The sequence below is a fragment of the Spinacia oleracea genome, chromosome 4 (genome assembly GCF_020520425.1).
Source record: "Spinacia oleracea cultivar Varoflay chromosome 4, BTI_SOV_V1, whole genome shotgun sequence".
Classification (NCBI taxonomy): domain Eukaryota; kingdom Viridiplantae; phylum Streptophyta; class Magnoliopsida; order Caryophyllales; family Amaranthaceae; genus Spinacia; species Spinacia oleracea.
This window is the reverse complement of record NC_079490.1, coordinates 1,709,408-1,728,820: the sequence shown is the minus strand read 5'-3', so window position 1 is coordinate 1,728,820 and position 19,413 is coordinate 1,709,408. Positions and strand designations below refer to the sequence as shown.

General features: G+C 34.8%; 2 protein-coding genes across 2 annotated transcripts; both read right to left on the bottom strand.

Annotated features, from left to right (window-relative positions):
• Nucleotides 1-2,192: 2,192 nt before the first annotated feature.
• LOC110801540 (dicarboxylate transporter 1, chloroplastic-like) lies at nucleotides 2,193-6,519 on the bottom strand. The gene is made up of 3 exons (XM_022006902.2): nucleotides 5,155-6,519; nucleotides 3,633-3,854; nucleotides 2,193-2,758 (listed from the first exon to the last, which is right to left on the bottom strand). The coding sequence occupies exons 1-3, from the start codon at nucleotides 6,268-6,270 to the stop codon at nucleotides 2,396-2,398; spliced, it is 1,701 nt and encodes a 566-aa protein (XP_021862594.1). The 5' UTR covers nucleotides 6,271-6,519; the 3' UTR covers nucleotides 2,193-2,395.
• Nucleotides 6,520-14,705: 8,186 nt separating this feature from the next.
• LOC110800838 (transcription factor MYB83) lies at nucleotides 14,706-18,928 on the bottom strand. Its single transcript, XM_022006167.2, has 2 exons — nucleotides 18,296-18,928; nucleotides 14,706-16,221 (listed from the first exon to the last, which is right to left on the bottom strand). The coding sequence occupies exons 1-2, from the start codon at nucleotides 18,604-18,606 to the stop codon at nucleotides 15,294-15,296; spliced, it is 1,239 nt and encodes a 412-aa protein (XP_021861859.1). The 5' UTR covers nucleotides 18,607-18,928; the 3' UTR covers nucleotides 14,706-15,293.
• Nucleotides 18,929-19,413: the final 485 nt, after the last annotated feature.

The window sequence follows — 19,413 nt, the reverse complement described above, 5'->3', positions numbered from 1 at the left end:
TCATACTCCTATAGTCCTATTGTGTGAGATTCGAAGTCAAGGGTGTTGAGAAAATCGGGAAATATCGTTCCGAATAATAAGAAGCAACTCAACTCGAAAACTGACCCGATCCGACCACAATTTCATAATAATAGAACTATAGACTAGAATTTGGGTACAGTTTACCAGAATGATCAACGACTTTGTTCTCTGCACCTGATCTGGACTGATTTTTCTAGTTTTTAGTCTCGTCTGATCCGACTCTTCCTAATCTGGTTTGGTTTGAATGTTTTTTGTGAGTGTTTTTTCCCCCTTTTTCTGGTTTGGTCTGACTTTTCTATTCAGTTCTTATAAGCAATAAGAATAAGGTGAAAAGAACAGCATAATCGTCTACATATTGAATTATTTTGTGCATCGGATTTTACATGAATTAGGGCATCTAGTTCCACCAGCAACAGGAATCAGAAGTGCATAATACACCATAGTTTCACCATAGTTTGCACAACATAAGAATCCTTCAAGAATATGGTGATATAGCTCAGTCTGCTAAGAAAAGGATAAATTCTACTTTATCACAGACAGTGAAGAATTGAAGATTGCTCTATAGAGCAAACTTCTCACTTTACTTTTAGGAACGGAGGGAGTACTGTAGAGTATGTAGACCAGTAAGGGCGCGTCACAAACTGCTAAAATGCAATTTTAACACACATAAGAAAAAAAATATGGAATCTGTAATGTATTAACAAACCATGCTCAATCTAGTAACCAAAGATGGCTACTGGTAGATTTCCATACATGTCAATCTCTCTACTTCTATTCCTGTTATATAAGCAAGGTTTCTGCTATGTGCGCAAAGCGCAACCAAACTTCAAAAATACTTGTGTTCATGGCTCTGTTTCTGATCAACTTAAGCAAAAATCAAATTTAATCAACAAAAAATAGAATAAGAATCATAAATCAGTAAGAGAGAACAAGAGGTCTACAGACCTTGTTCTTTTCACCGCATTCTTATCGCTTATTACTTATTCTTCTTAAATCAACCAGACCAGAAAAAATAAGACAAAACCTTATCAGAAAAAGAACTCACGGAAAAATTCAGATCAGACTAGACCAGAAACTAGAAAAATCAGATCAGACCATGTGAAGAGAACAAAGTCAATCATCTTGTTCTTTGAACCAAACAAAGGGTATCACTGAATCATTCACTGATACAATAATGAGCTTCAATTGTCATCTTCTCAGCTTCCAGAAGTTACAATCACAACAAAACAGAGAAAAAATCAAGGCTGAGATTCCATAACCCTAGGCCGGTGGCAAGTCGTGGTCCACGAAAGGATCTCTAAAACCTTGTTAGCCACTAGTAACTATGTGCCTGTCACTATACTAACTAGTTCCTATCAATATGGTCCATCGGAATTTTACGTATATGGTTTTAATACAAAGTATGTATGTGATGTTTACATAACATCCCTACTTATCAACAACCAAAGGTATAAACAATTAAACACAGCCTCAATTTATCTGCTTTTGATATCCTTAAGTTTCTAAAAGTGGATCCCTACATATCTAAAAATCAGTGGAATTTTCAGGGTGTAAGGGCCACAATGAACAAGAATACCTTATCATATAGCAATGGAAATCTAGGTATTGTACTGATATTCTCCATGGAATGAATACAGATCAGAAAACCTATTGATTGGCACTCAAACAACCAATATGTTCGAAAATTGTGGTTGGCTTGATAGTATACTATTAGCCTTCCACATTACCGGTTTTTGGTAAAATGGGATCAAATCATTTGGTCGAAGGTACACCCGGTTGCATGTAGAACTACTCTGACATTTTAATCATTCAGAAAGTGCATTTTTATTGTCTAAAAGCACATATTTACCTATTAAAAGCACATTTTAATAGACAAAAAACGCACACGCTTCAAAAGAACATATTGTTGAATACTATACAATCACCAAAACAAAAAGAATTGTTTCGGGAAAAAAATGTGCTTTTAAATTGTAAAAGTGTGCTTTTAAACCGCAAAATGTGCATTTTTATCGTAAAGATGTGTCATTAACCAGGAGCTACATACAACAGGGTCACCTTCTAATATGTTGGATCAAATCTTCATCCCGGGAAAGGGGGGATTTTTAAGTATTTTACCAAAAAAAATCAAAAGCAATCAGTTAGTATTAGTAAGGAACAAAAGGCAATTCTCATGACAGTAAAACAAATTTGAACTATTTTGCTCTTTATATTTCATGATCTGTTTCATTTCGCAGAGACAAAGGGGGATTAAATTTTCTAAAAAACAAAAATGCAGAGGGCTACCTCTAGGAAGAGCTTGTATATAATAGGCAAGTATTCGCGAGAAGTACTAAATTGCAGGGTCAACAAATTCTACGAACGAGCACCAACCTGATCACCACAATCCAATAGCTTTCCACCAAAGTCCCCCAACTCCGAGCCAGATTATCAAGTTAACTATTGAGATGAGGAAACCGTAACCCCACCATTGTGGTAGGGGAACATAGTTAGCACCGTAGAAAACGGGGGCTGAACCAATACCGTAGTGGGTGAGTCCACCCATAAGATTGGAGAGGAATGAAAGAACAATGGCTGCCAAGAATGGTGGAGTCCCTAGTGCACTTGCAACTGAAAGGAAGGCTGTGAACATGGCACCAATATGTGCAGCTCCACTAGCAAAGAAGTAGTGAGAGTAGAAGTAAAGAAGAACTAGAACGCCGAATGACATCTGCCATGAAAGACCTAAACCACCAACAACCTGAAAGGAAAAACATAAGTCAGGGTGTATGTTGCAGTAAATTATTTACAGCAAAATTATACTCCATACGTCCCATTTTTATAGTCCCGTTTGACCATTTTCACGGGTTAAAGTGGAATATAGTACATTGGGTAATTGATTTTTATGGGAAAGGGGAACATAGTACATGGGGATTTGTAATATAGTACATGTTTTTGTTTTGTTGTGTTTTCAATGCATTTTTAATTAGTATAGTTCATGGGAAAGTGGGAAATGTAATGGCCAAAAATAGAAACAAAACTATAATTTTGGGACGCCCGAAATAGAATACATTACTATAAAAATGGGACGGAGGGAGTATTAAGTAATATAAGCCCTCTATATGAAAGACCTATAAGCCCTTAATCGACAAGGCACAGTAAACAATGTTCCATGTTTCTATATTTGAGGCGTCCAAGAATTAAGATAATAGGCCACTTTCTAAACTTAATACGTTAAGCTTTAATTTTGCCAAAATACCCTTAAATCAATCCTTAATGATAAGGTTAACTAAAAACCCTCATGAAAGATTACTATAGAATGGTAGAATGGTAGGGATGTAAAGGCTGACACAGAGAACGATACTTATGGAGTTATGGTATGTTTATTCAACTCTTTAAGAATGAGCCCCAGTAAAGAATTGTTATCAAATAGGGGAGTGAGGGTTTTTTCCTTCGACAAGAACATGTAGAACATAATCATGAAAAGCAAATTTCAATACTCAATAAGAACTTTTATGTCAGATGTTCCAATAACACGCAATTGCAGGTAAGATGATCAATTCGGTCATACTGGACTACTGGTATAAGATAGTGAGTTACAAGTAGAGCAGAAGAAAGAAGAGGAGAAATAGTACCTTAACCACATTTTCACTGAACCAGGTAATGAGACCGTACTTGTTGAGATAACCAGCCATGGCAATGAGTGCAGCAAACCATGTGAGGGTATCCCATGCAACTGACTCGGCTAAGCACTCTTTCCAGGTGACAACACCAGTTATGAGGAGCACGGATAATCCAAGAATTGCCGCAGTGACTGCATCAACGCCCAACTTTCCTCCGAAAACCCACAATCCCACCTGATGAATTTATCACAAAGAAAGCAAATCAATATTGCATAATTGGACATCGTAGTTACACATTACAACATAAGAGAAACTGTGAAAGTACAAATTGTACACATTGAAGGTGTATACAATGGAGAATCAACTTTGACAATCTCATAATTATGCAGCTATTTAGCCCACGGCTACTATAGCGTTACTCAATCAACAATCTTCACGGGTAATTAAGATATACAGAATGTTCTAGCAATGAAGTCCCTGCAATCACTGTGATTTTCAGATACTCAAGCTGATACAGAAACCAACAGTGTTGTTGCTTAATTAGTAAAATTCATCAAGTATTTTCGCATTATTGTGGAAATTGAGTATTGATTACCAATACTCCCTCCTTCCCATGGCATTTGCAAGTTCAAAAGTAAACAAGATATGGTCAACCAACATAGATACCATCTTCTAAACATGGTTGATTAAACTATCAATACCCAGTACCTTACTCTTAACACACAGGCATTGATTGAAGACTTGAATTATCTAACAATTGCAAGCTAAACACAGACTATCAATTCAGCTAAGAAATTCTCAATCACATGGCAAGCAAAAGGATATAAATAACATAACATCCAATTCAACCAAAGAGAACAAGACACCAAAGTGAATTCATCTAGACTTGCAAACAATATCCTATGCAACTTGATCATTGCATTACCCAGTCATATCATCAAATAACATTTGCAAGCTAAACCAACAGTTAATGCAGCCAAAGTCAGCATACAATTCAATCAAACAAACCAAAATTCAAGATCAAATCCATCAAAACTTGCAAACTAAAACAACATCCAAAACAACTGATCATCAAACACCTAAAAAATTAACCAAAATGAACAAAGAATTTACCGTGAGAAGCAAAATCCTATGCAACTTAATACCCAATTATATCATCAAATAACATTTGCAAGCTAAACCAACAACCAATGCAGCTATACCCATCATACAATTCAATCAAACAAACCAAAATTCAAGATCAAATCAATCAAAATTTGAAATCTAAACCAACCTCCAATTTAATTTATGCAACTAATCATCAATCACCTACAAATTTCACCAAAAACAATCAGAATTTTGCAACTTGATCAATGCATTACCTAATCCTATCATCATTTGCAAGCTAAACCAACAGCCAATGCCAGCATACAACTCAACCAAATAAATCAAAATTCAAGATCAAATTCATCAAAACTTGCAAACTAAAACCAACCTCCAATGCAACTAATCATCAAACACCTACAAATTCAACCAAAAAGAACAAAGAATTTACCGTGAGAAGCAAAGTGACAGCCATAATGCTCTCATTCTTTGTCATAGGACCCATCTTGTCCAACTTCTCTTTGGCAAGGCGAGGAGCATCAGGACTAGACTTAATCTCAGGAGGGTAAACCACATACAACAGTAAAGGAACAACAATCAAAGAAACCAACCCAGGAACAAAAGCAGCTTTAGCCCAATCCATCCACCCAATTGCCTTACCAATAGTATTGAATGTCAAAGTTGCACTCAAAGGATTAGCAGCCATAGCAGTTAAAAACATAGAGCTAGAAATCACAGAAGTTTGGAAACATGTAAGCATCAACCAAGCCCCCAATTTCCTCTCAGTTCCATCACCCACATTGCTACCACAAGCAATACACAGGGATTTCACCAATGGAAGAAAAATCCCGCCTGCTCTTGCAGAAACAGAAGGAATTGCAGGGGCTAAAAGAGCTTCACTAAAAACAAGACTGTAACCTAACCCTAATGAAGAACTCCCAAATAGTTTCACAAATTGGTACGCAATTCGATTCCCGAGTCCAGTTTTGATGAACCCACGAGCGAAGAAGAAGGCGAGAGCGATCAACCATGGAATTGGGTCACCGAAAGCGGAAAACGCGGCGGAGAATGTTAGGGTTTTTGTCAAAACTGAAGCGCCTAACCCCATCAATGCAACGGCACCCAAAGGTAAAGGTTGAGTGATGATTCCAACAATGGTGGAGAGGAAGATTGCGAGGAGTTGCCATGCGTTTCTGGAGACTCCCTCTGGTGTAGGGATGAACCAGATTATGACACCTGTTAAGATTGATGCGAGTAGAGGTTTGATTGAAGCTCCCTGCCATGGCTGAACTTGAGCTGGAGCTGAAACTGGAGCTGGGGAGGGGACTGGAGCTGGAGGTGGAGGTGGGTTTGAAGCTGAAATGGGTTTGAGTTTGTGAGGGAGGAGAAGAGAAGGAGGAGAGAGGAAGTGTTTGTGTGAGAGAGATGGAGATTTTGAAGCGTTGGATCTGAGAGAAGGGAGGGAAATGGAGGGTTGAGATTTGGAGAGAGGTTTGAGAGAAGGGAGAGATCTGAAGGAGAGAGAGTAGGTAGGAGATGAAGTTAGACTCAGAGCCATGGACGCCATTGTTGAAGGCTCCGAGTTACAGAGCGAGAGGGAGAGAGAAAGAGAAAGAGAGTGATTTTGATTTTGATTTTGATTTTGATTTTGTTTTTTTATATTTTTGAGGTTTTTAAAAAAAGGTTGTGATTTTCAACGGTAAAGGAGGATTTTAAGCCGTTGGATGTTGAATCGTGCGGTTTTGGTGGAGAGTGGGATTAGGCGATATTTTCTGAGTTAGTTTTTGTATTTGTCTAGTGATAGACTGAAAGTGTCACAATGGACGTGCTTGTATGCTGTCCGACTTAATTATACGCGGACGTCGAATAAGGATACACGGACTAAAATGAAATATTTCTCGTTTAACTAATTTAATTAAATATGAAAAATTAGTTAAAATGGAGTATAATGTACTTATGTAGTATTCCATTTGTGGATCTGTGATAGAGTTGACAGTTTCTGACACGATATGACAATACGATCACGATTGAAACCAACACGATGTGAACATGAAAGTATTGAGAGAAAATACGAAATCAATACCACAAGAAACCAACCTAAACACGGCCGGTTGTGATCATTTTGTTATACTATTGCAAATTTGCAAGTATAGTGCATTTTACATTACGTTATTGATAGTCCTAACATCGGTATTTCACAAGACCAATATGAAAACGACACGACACGACATGACACGACATGTTTGTCACCTCTAGCATTAGGGTCACCATTACGCTTCTTTTTCTTCGGTTATTTATGGCTATTTTTTAATTTCTTATACGGGAAGTTCCATTCAATTACCTACTTTTGATTAATTGAAGTGTGACAGACCTCTATTATAAGGAGTAATTGTTACATAGGATGATACTCTATAATTACTCATGACAACAACATATTCATTGAAATGTATAAAATTTATAACTAAGCTAACATACAATTTTCAGGTCATTGATATGAGGAAAAAATTAAAAGAGCTAGAAACAAATAACAATTTGTCATTGTATTGTATATATTGACCAAAAACATAATGGAAAAAACAAAAAATCTTTAAATGTGATGGAACTCGTGGGGTTTATCATGGTCGGAATTCCTTTCGAGTTAACCCGTCTTAGGTTAGCGGGCTGGACATTTTGGTAGAAGGAAAAAAGGACAATGGAGACCGCTCCATCAAAATACTCCTAGTGAGATTGAATCCCAAACTTAAAAATAAAAGGTGTTGTATGATATTTTTCATTGTGCTAAACCTAGCTTATTACTCCCCCTGTTTCGAAATAATGGGGACAATTCACTTTTTCACGCTTGCTAATGTAAATGTTTGGTCATTAATATCTCTAATTTTGTATTCATTAAAATTATAAAAGTTTAATATTCTAAAAGTACATATCGAGATGAATCGAACGAGATCTCACACGACTATATTTTTCCTTACACATAAATCACAAATGACGGTCAAACTGAAATTTATAAATAGTATCAAAAATCAAAGTGTCCCTATTATTTCGAAACGAAAAATCGGTTTACATGGATGATAGATGACACGTGGTGGCATTATAGGGAATATGGAAGGATGTCCTCTAGACTCTTGAGGCAATAGATTAGTCAGCAACTCAGCATAATTGCCCTCTCCTCTATATCAAAAGTCCACAAGTCCACACCTCCCAAATTAAAAATAAAATAAATAATAAATCACCAAAAAAAAAAAATCGTACATTTGCCACAAAAAGAAAAATTGTTCAATATTTTGCACTTTAAGCTTACTTGGAATTTCTTTGCTAAAAGTCAAACTACACAATTTACAAAAATGGAAATTTGGTTTTAATTTAATCCAAACCATTAGCCATAAATGTAAAATCATAAGTAAGAAATTGGCTCCAATCATAACACGTTATTAAAATTAGGCGTATACATTTATATTGCAAATCGGTAAGATAATACGCCAGACATTAATTATGATAACAAAAGGTCTTGCGCGCACAAGGTGTACAATAAATTTATTGTACACCAAGATAACTTTTATGCAGTTTTTTGTAACTTTAACCTATTTTTCTGTAACTTTTGTATTATAAAATTAAAAAGTTGATAGATAAACATTTTAAAAGGTTAAATGATTAATTTATACATATTAGTGATTTGAAGAAATAATTTTTATTCAAATGAAAAAATTTATCATTAAAAAATAGATAACTTTTACATATATAAATGTAACTTTTAAGCATTTTGAGTCAACTTTTACTCCGATATACAATATTTATTGTACACCTATTATAAATAAGAATTTGTGTTATGATAATGAATTGATGAGAAGACAAGAAATAAGACAACACGTGTTAAGTAACGTAAAATGGACTCTTTGATACAGTTTCATTTCATGAAAGGGAGTTTATAATCTTATAGATATAGGAGTTTGAAAAATAATCTTCCGGTGATGTGCGCACTCTCTTCTCTCAATTTCTCACATTACTATATCTAGAAGAAGATCACTTTGACGTATTTTGATCCTTGTCTTAATTCTCTTAAATAACGTTGTTGGGGTGTTAAAATGGGCCCACCATTTTAACCTAAAAGCCAATAAAATCCACTCAAGCCCAATATCCCTTACAAGGCCTCAAAGGCCCAACAAAGGCACTATATATACCCCTCAAAGGGCAAGGTAAAGAGGTCATTCTCTAACCCTAGAGAAGCCACCCTACTCTCTCTCTCCCCTAAACACCTCATTTTATACATCAATTGTACTGACTTGAGCGTCGGAGGCTCCGCCTCGGGGACCCCCCCTTTGGCCCGGAGTTCATCTTGCAGGCACCGTACGTGATCGGAACTCAAGACATCAAGGACGCTCCTTCCATCGTTTCAACCCCGGAACAAACGTAATACAAGGTACATAGTATTGTACATTTGTACTCGGTAACCGTTTAAAATCTCTTCCATTTATTTACAATTAGGTTATGTTTGACACAACTTAATTTGCCTAACATTATTAATTTAACTGAACTTAGAGCAAGATCAGCCCTAAGTTTTAAGACTTGGGATGACATCATCAATATTATCTTAAGACAAGACTTCCATAATTTCACCCATTTATCTCCCTTTGTCTTAACAAAGTCTTAAGCGGAGTCTTGGTTTTTCAAGACTCAATTTAAGACTTGGACACTCACATGGGTGATGTCATCCTAAAAGTGAGTGATGTCATGTACATGTATTGATAAATCTTAATTGAGTCTTAGGGGTGAAGAGATAAATTTAGTTGAGTTTTTAGCAAGTCTTAGCGCATAAAAAATTATTAAAAGTTAGTAGAAAGCTGATGTGGCATTTGAAGTAAGTCTTAAGACAAAACAGGACTGAACATGCTCTTATTTAAACCTTTTTTATTAAAATAAGTCAAAATAAGTTGAAACAAACAGACCCAAATTTTCACATTCCCTTCACCAAAGAAAATCTCACATGACATGACAAGAAACTAAATTGTTTAAAATGGCAACTAATTCTGACCCAATTTTGCCAATCAATGTGGACACAATATCACGTGGTTGTTGACTTGTTGGGAGAAAGAGGCCCAATGGCCCATTTCTATAAGGCCCAAACATTTTTATGAGCCAAAAAACTCAATAATTTATTAGTTGAATTATTAAGAGTTAAAAGGATTATTCTTGCGTATCATGCGGATCTATATCCAACAATTTACTCTAACACCTCTTTTACATAACAATGATTTTTATTATACATATAATGACTATAATAAATATTCCGTACCAATTTTCTTAGATATAGTAACCATTTCTTGAATAAAAGTAACCTTATGTTTTTAAAAAGAGAAATCATGACTTAAAATCACATATTTCAAGCACAACATGTACTAACGACACCAATTTGTTTTTTTTATATAATAATTCTAATTAACACGTCAAGAAATCAAAATAGATTAAAATCAAGTTGTTGACTTTATTTTTTTTTAGACATGGTCCGCAATAAATTTAGTGTGGACCAACTCCCTTTAAAAATTAACAGAGTAAAAAACCCTTAATGCACAAGGTTCTCCCTTTGGAGCACGGAGTAATAATTTTCTTTGCACAAAAAGTAAGTAAACGTTTTATTTCAAAAATTCGTCAAAATTGTAATAATTTGAGAAATGAGTTCATTCGAACCAACAAATATTGGTGATTTAAAAAAAATCACCTATTTTTTTGACAAATAAAGTTGTTTTCTTTACAATAAAATTGCTCCTTATAAACTATTCTGAATACTTAAAGGTAAATAGGTAATCATACTAATTTATTGAAAATTTACCCTTTTAATTTACGTAGTAACTTTTTTATCTACTACTTACGTATTTACCAAGATAATCAAATTAAAGTTACTGAAATGAGGAGCTTGTAGAGTTAAATAGTTTTGAATTTATGGTACTCTCTTAATCTCTCTAACAAAAATGTCAAGCATACATATACTTTTTAAAGTAGAGACAAATTAATATTTAGAAAAAGACACAAAAAAAATGACGTGTGATTAAATTTAGTCATGTATGTTTTGATAATTCTTTAAGTTAAAGAATGAGAAGAAAATCAATACAAAATATACAACCCTTTTAAAACTTAACAATACTTTTGAGGTACTACGTTTTATAGTATGAAATGATTAAAGTGAAGAGACAAAGAAACGTGTTTAGAAGGTCTTGCCTATTTTGGGTGTAAATTAGAGTCATGTTTATTCAATTTTTGATAGTTTTTAATGTATTTTGATTAAATTTTTAACGTATTTCGTCAAAGGTTATATGATTATCTCTATATATTATACGTGATTTTGAATTGATGAGTAACTTTATTAAAAAGAAAAAGTAATTAAAATCGACTTTTAAATTTTTATGGGGGTAACTTTTAAGTATTTGAGATAATTTTACACTCGCCTTACAATATCTAAACGTCAACCTTAGTTAAGAGTTTTTTTTTAGTTATACCCACAAGCAGATCTTGGTCAAAAAAGATCACTATAAAAAATTGTATCATTAACGACATGAAATCCCGTCACTAAAGGCCAATAATCGTTGATTAATGATGCGATTTTCTATCGCGAACCCGTCACAAAAGGGGGCCGTCATTAATGGAAAATCCCGTCGTTAACTCGCCGTAAAAGACATTTGTGACGGTTGTTCCCATTTTTATTTGGTTGTTAGCCCGTCGAAAAAGCCTTTTGCGACGGGAATTTTGACCCGTTGTTATTAAGTTGTCATTAATGATAAAAATTCTTGTAGTGTATAAAGGGTCAAAGTATGAAACTCCAACCTCTTGTTCAATACAAGTGCATCTTCTTGGTAATTATATGTACTTATAATAGTCCACATTTACTAGCTCAGTACTCAGTAGCCCTAGTTTGCAAACGAGTACTTAGGAGTTTCCATCGTAAAGAGGATCTCCTAAATAATAATCATATGGATATCTCAGTTTGTATAACTAATACTCCCTAAGTGGTTCCATCCCTAAAAGTTTGTTCCATTTGACTTTTCATAGTTTTCAATGCACGACGTAAAACGTAAATATATCTAACTCTACACGTGTAAAAGTTATAAAGTTGATATTCGAAAAACATATATACTGAAACGAATCTAACAAGACCTCACGTACGTGATTATATTATTTCTTATAGACTAATGAGAACTCATGGTCAAAGTTTTCAAAATTTGACCAAAAAAATTACAATTGAACGATCTTTTAGAGACGGAGAAAGTAATACTTAGGGGCTCATTCGGCTTCATTGTAAGTTTCGAGTTTTTGGTTTCCTTGTTTTGAAAGTCATACTTCCTCCGTTTTTTACTCGTAACGTTTGGAACTTTTACACATTCACATATTCTACTTTGATTGTTGTTGATGATTTATATGTAAGATAAAATATGGTCATGTGCCGATGTGCGATCTTATTAGATTCGTATTAATGTGTATATACAAAATATCAACTTTTTATAATTTTTGCTAAAAGAGAAATAAAGATATTAATGATCAAAGTTTTGCATTGGCATGCGTGAAATTGATTAACGTTGCGAGTAAAAATGAACGAAGGAAGAATATTTCACATAAATCATGAACCATATATAAAATAATCATACGTATAGCAATCAGATTGATTTTTTAAAAATAACAACAAAAAATTGAAAACTATTTCTTGTGATTTTCATATTTTGGTTTTTAATTTTGACAAAAGTATAAAACTAGAAACCAAAAATGATACCGAACGATCCCTAAATAATTATCAGATCCCAATAGAAGATCCTTTAATCATTCCTTTTACTGTATCATACATTCATACATACAAGGTTGCATGAAGAAGGTCCAAAACGGAATTAACAAGTGAGTTTGGTAGTCTATTTCACTACGTACATTAATGGGTTTCCTTAATTTTTACGAAAGGTTTCATAGGATTTATCAGCCCCCCAATCACTATCCTAAGATCATTACAACCTTCCAGATTATATGCACTAAAAGTTAGTTATATACACTGCTTAAATTTCTCAAATTGTCAAAGTTTATTGGTAATATCTTATCCTCTTCCTTTTCAATCAACTATTCTTGTCCATGTAGGAACATATAGATGCATAAAGCGGAATTTCAGGAAACAATTTCCTAACATCTATCACAGGATCACATGCATAACAATAATATAGATCAGATTAAGTCGAAAGAATAATCACCTTTGAAGCGTGTTCTCCCGTTCGTATGCAAGCTTCGAAGATCTTAGAGCCCCACTTGTTGCTCCTCTACTCAGTCCACAAGCACGAATTGAATCCCACGTATGCTAGTACGGAAGAGAACGATCACAATCTGTCTCTTGCTTTGTTTGGGATGTACGGCGTTTAGAGAATTAGGGTTTTTGTGTTTTCCTTTTGTCAGATATTGAATGAACGTGATTTCTAAATCCCTGACATTATAACTATTATAATGTGAGAGTTTTAGGTTAACACAAAACCAAGGCCCAACATTCTTTCCCTTAATAGACCGGTTGCCATCGGGCCTTTTGGGCCCATTCCAATTAGTGCTTATATGTGTGACCTTATAGGATTAAATTATTTTAGTTGTAGGTCCAATCAATATTGTCCTACTAATCACATTTATTCTCTAGCAAGCAAATATGATTACTAAAATAATTAACTTATTATCTTCATAATTAATTCCTATTTGTATTTAGTAATTGCCGGAAATGTCTAAGGACATAATTCCTTCAGTCCATTAGTAACTAATTAGTCTAATTTAATTTCATGTATGATGTCATTCCTTTGTAAGCTTAATTAGTATGCTGGAATCGTCAATTCGTCATTCTAATTCATGGGAAGTCTGATTTTCTATAAAGTAAAAAAGTAAAAGGGTTGTTGGCTGATATACGCAAAGTAGAACTTTTTAGATAATTTTACCTTTTAATACTCAAACAAACGAGAATACTCAACTACAAAGACGTTAAAAAAAACATAGAAATTACAAATATAAGGGAAATGTAGCTTCACAGGTGCAACCAAACAACATCTAAATTCAAGGTTGTTAAATGGCGATTTGAATCTTAAAATTCTCGATTCTATGGTCCTAAAATACGTTACGCGGCCGATTTAATCTACGATCTTACAATGTAACCACAATAGCTTGATCGATACGCTATAAATGTTCTTTCCTTCTAAAATTAGCGTACTTCGTAAAAGAGTATACGCGGGTATATGATGTTTTAATTTAAACAATTTAATTTTAAGTGTTTTCTATTGAAAAATTGGGTAAACAATTTAAATAATCTATCTTAGAATTCCACTTCCGTAAATCCGTAGAAACTTACAATTTTACGACTCAATTTTAATATTTCTGTGCTCACAAGCCTTTTCGATTTAGAATAAAATCACGATTTTGATTTGCCTGAATTAACATACAGGTGTAACATGGATATTGAGTGAAGGGAGGGGTGGATGGGTGGAGGTGGGGGCTTAATACGACGAGTAATGCAAAATTATCAAAATGAAAAGAGTCATTGTCGTTATATGTTAACTTAGATAAAAGACGAGGTAGTTAAAAAAAGTTGTTGAATCACCATGAGAGTTTTTTGTCTTAATAAAAAGCAATGGGATTAAAGATAAGTGCATTATCATAATTACTCAAAAAATCCAACTACCAATGTCAATAACAAATAACGAGTTCTTTTTTTGTTTCGCAATTTAAATCACATCTAATTTGTTGATAAAGTGATGTAAAACACACTAGAAAGATTATGATGATGTTTAATTATCAATTTTTACGCGTAGCACACCAGATTCACCGAACTTCAGCTTCGATTATATATATCCGGCATGGATTGTGTATCTTGTTTGTTTATTGTGGCTGAGTCTCCCAATTAAAGTTTATGCGTACGGTAAGGTTCGAAACCGAAACCTCCCTTAAACAGCATTAAGTTGTTTACCACTTGAATCAGATCTGTTTTGGTAATGATGATGTTTAATTAAGAGGAGATAATGAGAAAGAAAGAGTCTTTATTCACATCAATGTGTATTACAATCCAACATGCAGCCCACTAATAACAAACTTACATGACTCAACAATTTTTTGTACAAATGATTTTCTTACATGACTAGGGTTTTTTCCTACCAACTACTTGCCCTAAAAAAGCTTTGAGTTTTTTTTGTATAGCTTTATGACTATTCACATATCTTCGATCTTCACAAATTACATGAAACATTTATTCGGAACTTACATCGAATTTTGATCAAGAATCGGAAAAAAAACACCATACATATGTCCCCTTAGTTACAAAGTGTGTGTATATATATATATATCGAGTATATTGTGACCTATATATATCTAGCTATAATTTTGTAGATGATGACCTTATTAATTATGAAACCTTTGATAAGCTTCGCCTCTCGATGAACTAATTACAAGAACACAACTGGACAGTCTAGTTCGCCCAGTTACTGGAAAGAATCCCGATCCGTTTATACGAGGCTCAATTGATGTGTAATTTTCAAAAGAAAACGAAATTGGCTTGGAATATTTAAAAAGAAAAGGGAAAAGGAAAGGAAAAGGATAGGAAAAAGGGTATCATTATTCAACTTGGTAATCAATAAAGGGGAAGGAAGAAACATCCCTCATAAGTTCCTCCAAATCCCATTCTCCTCCATCCCAATTATTGTTTCCAACACCGGGAACCACCGCCTCGAATTTCTTAACACCGCTAATAATGGAGTTGTTTAGAGGAGTGTTGGTAGCGGTGGCGTTGGTGGTGCTAATCATGTGGTGGTGGTGGTGGTGGTGGTGGTGGTTGTTATGATCATCAAAATGATGATTATTGCTCCCATTGTTGTCAAAATGATTGTGGTTGCTAATAGTAGTATTATTGTTCCTACCAAAAACAATATTTTCCGAAACTTGAGTATTTTCTTCAATGCTTATGGTCTCCAAAGAAGGAATAGATAGCTCCCCTTGTAATAACCCATAATTATTATCATGGTTGTAACCTCCAAGCATACCATAACTCCCACACATCATTCCATGGTCATCGCCATGCAATGGTGCCATACTCATGCATGATGATGCATCCAAATACCCATTATTACCACAACAAGGCATGTCTATATTATTAGTCGTAGTAGCAGTAGTAGTAGTGGTAGTAGTGTTGTGATTTACCATGTTCGGAAAAGGATGATGATGATGATCCATGGTACCATGATGATGATCATGATGATGATCATGATGACTTAGAGTAACCATGGGTTGCAAGGATGAGGATGTTGGTGAGGTGGAGTTGTTGTTGTTGTTGGTCACATACATGGCCATGATGCTGCATGGATCTTGCATGGCCATGAATCCTCCCACCATTCCATCTCTCGGCTCGGTTGACAAGGATGAATCACTAGCATTGGGTGAGGATGAAGTTGATGAACTCTTCATCCTTTTCTTTACAGTTGAATTCCAGAAATTCTTTATTTCGTTGTCTGTTCTTCCAGGCAAACGAGCCGCAATCTGAGACCACCTGATTTTCAAACAAAATGATCAAAAACAGGTTAATAATCAACCAAATCAACCAAAACTTAGTCAACAAACAATGAAATACGAAGTATGTGACAATCTGTGAATCTGATAAAGATGTAATTGACAATACGTAATAAAATTTGCATGGTTTTTTGCATGAATGAACTAAAATTTGAAAGGAAAACGACTGTTTGTTGGAGTGTCTTCAACTCAAAGTGCAAAATTTAGGAACAGAGAAAAAACAACAGAAAAAACCAGTGTGTCCCTTTCAGATTGGGGTTCCCTACATACAGAAGATATAGTTTCACGCAAGTATTACTACAAACCATGTGCAACACCAACCAACATCATATGGATAGGACAACATTGCTTGTTTTGTAGGGTGAGTCATTTCTATGAAAATTAAGGACTGTAGATATTTAGCAGAGGTGATCAAAATTCGGGCCGGGGCAGGCTTTAACACAAAAAATCATGTCCAAACCCATAAATTTGGTGCAGGGTTTGCGGGGCGAAAACGGGCTTTTCAGAACATGCTGGGTTTTTGGTCTAAAAATACATATTTTAGGCTACCCAAACCCATACTTTTCGAGCTATGTCGGGTCGGGCCAGAGGGCCAGGGTTTAGTTGATCAGGTCTAATATTTAGTAACCATGCTACTCAAAGCCTAGTCATTCTTCCATATACAGATTTCATTTTCTGGTAATCCTGTCATATTCTAATCCCTTCATCTTAGAGCAACATAGGTGGCAATATAATCAATGGGATGTTTATCTATGTTGCTCGGATGTCGGATTGGATCCTCGACATTTTGACATGTAGAGTCTGAGTCTCGACATTAATACAAGTAATTATACACAAACATTAATATAAGTAATTATACACAAACATTAATATAAGTAATTATACACAAACATTAATATAAGTAATTATACACAAACATTAATAGACAAAATCATGTCCTTATCAGAAGGTATGAATGGAGATTGACTCCATAAACCCTATCTTTGTCACATTATTCAATTACAAACACTAAATTGCACCCAAATTCAAAGACGAGAAAGCGAACGAGAGAAGAGTGTTATTCAATACTCAAATTATTATTATCTCTTCATTCAAATATACTCCAACACAAATGTCTTTTCATTCCTCCTCAACTTGAACTACATGACAATTCTATGCAAGAATATTATTGAAAGCCATAGACGTACAAATAACCAATGATGCACACATATGAAAAAAATATCAAGGTTACAAAAGTCACAATTAATTACATGTTAAACTGGTTTAATTTGCTTGTCATTTTATTAACAAGAAACTGAGAGTATAGCGCAAATTTCGATACTCATTACAAATTCAAAAGTTAAGTGGACTAACTATTAAAAAGTGGGACTTGTAATTCAGTAATTAGACAACATTAGAATTCAGATATGTGATCATCATAACTAAATATTAAGTATTTGTTCATAACTACGTAGTAGATACTTTGTTCAACTTCAAGATCTTTTTGATCATCACTTTCTTATTCTACACTCATCTTAAGGCAAAACCATGTATTGATTGACAAATTGAAAACAATAACAAAGCTTCAAAATGAAGATAAAGTACAGAAATGCATAATTTCGAAATAAAACATTCCACAACAATGGAAACTGATTTTGGCACACCAACTATTAATTTTGGCGCACTTCCATTGATGAGAACAAGAACAAGAACAAGGGAAATTGTGCTCTCACAGTGGGTGCGCCAAAACCAATTCCCCGCAACAACAAAGGGCATGCAAACTTCTCCATTCGAAATGGTAGATTTAAGGCAAGGGAAAAAGTGTCATAAATAGGGAAACAATGAAGTATCCACAGTAATGGAAATTGATTTTGGCACATCAACTATTAATTTCGGCGCAATTCTGTGAGGAGAACAAGGAAAATTGCGCTCTCACAGTGGGTGCGCCAAAACCAATTCCCCGCAACAACAAAGGGCATGCAAACTTCTCCATTCGAAATGTTAGATTTTAAGGCAAGGGAAAAAACTGTCATAAATAGGGAAACAATGAAGTACGAAGTATATATAATTTCTACCTATTGCCAAGAAGGGTATGCAAATGAATGATGAGCTCCTCTTCTTGAGGCGAGAAAGCGCCACGCTTAAGGTCAGGCCTGAGGTAATTAATCCAACGAAGCCGACAACTCTTACCGCACCTCTGCAACCCAGCATTCCTTGCTACATCACTCCAACAACCCTGTCCATTAGTAAGCATATAGTTAATGAGTTTATCATCTTCTTCAGGTGACCATAAACCCTTCCTAAGCTTTACACCGCCATTAACGTTACCACCACCACCACCATTTCCGTTATTGCCCTTGGCTGCAGGATCAGCAGGTTTCCTCATAGCTATGTAATTATTGATTTATCGGGGTTCGAAACTCACTGATCCCACAATAAAATCCCTATGAAAGGGAGAGGCACCAAGAGTAAATTTCTCCAAGTGGGGTGATGTACAGAAATACAAACACTTTTATAGAGAAAGAGAAAGGTGTGTTGTGTAGGCAGGTATATGATATAGTAGTGGCAGTGATGATCATGAGTTTGATGGTTGTGGGGTTTGCTTAGATTAAGAGGAAGAGAGAGAGAGAGAAGGGAAAGGGGGGGACAGTGTTGGTTGATAGGTCAAGTGAAAAACGGTTTGGAGAACCAAAGTAAAAAAAGAAAATGAATATTTTTATTACAAAGAAGTATATTTTAGGAGAGAGAGAATGAATTAAGAAAAGAAGGTCTTGTCTTTGACTCCATGGCTTTGTCTTTTGCCAATACCATATTTCTTCACTCTCACGGTAATCATCATTCATATCATCTATGGATCATAGGGCAGCGTGAAAAATAAAACTTAGTTTTCTAACCAAGCCAAGATTTTTGCTTCCAACACACATTATCTTTTTATATTTTCTTTTATGTTTAATCTTTTTTTCTCCTCTCTCTCTCATGCATACACACGTGTAATTGAAGTTAGTGAGGAAAGATGATAAAAGAGAAATAATAATAGCTTAATAAGATTGTCATACCACGCATCGAGCGATCATAAGTACAGATCACCAGTTTTAGGAATGAAAAGTTTAGGGGGGAATAATGAAAAAGAGCAAGTCCAAAAAATAAAAATGGTAAGAAGCTAGATTATAAGTGAAAAAACGGAAAAAGGCAT

Coding starts and splice junctions, on each gene's coding strand:
- LOC110801540 (XM_022006902.2), bottom strand. CDS start 6,270: ATGGCGTCCATGGCTCTGAGTCTAACTTCATCTCCTACCTACTCTCTC. Junction 3,855..5,154: donor CTGTCACTTTGCTTCTCACG/GTAAATTCTTTG, acceptor TAAATTCATCAG/GTGGGATTGTGGGTTTTCGG. Junction 2,759..3,632: donor TCAGTGAAAATGTGGTTAAG/GTACTATTTCTC, acceptor TTTTCCTTTCAG/GTTGTTGGTGGTTTAGGTCT.
- LOC110800838 (XM_022006167.2), bottom strand. CDS start 18,606: ATGAGGAAACCTGCTGATCCTGCAGCCAAGGGCAATAACGGAAATGGT. Junction 16,222..18,295: donor CATACCCTTCTTGGCAATAG/GTAGAAATTATA, acceptor TTTGAAAATCAG/GTGGTCTCAGATTGCGGCTC.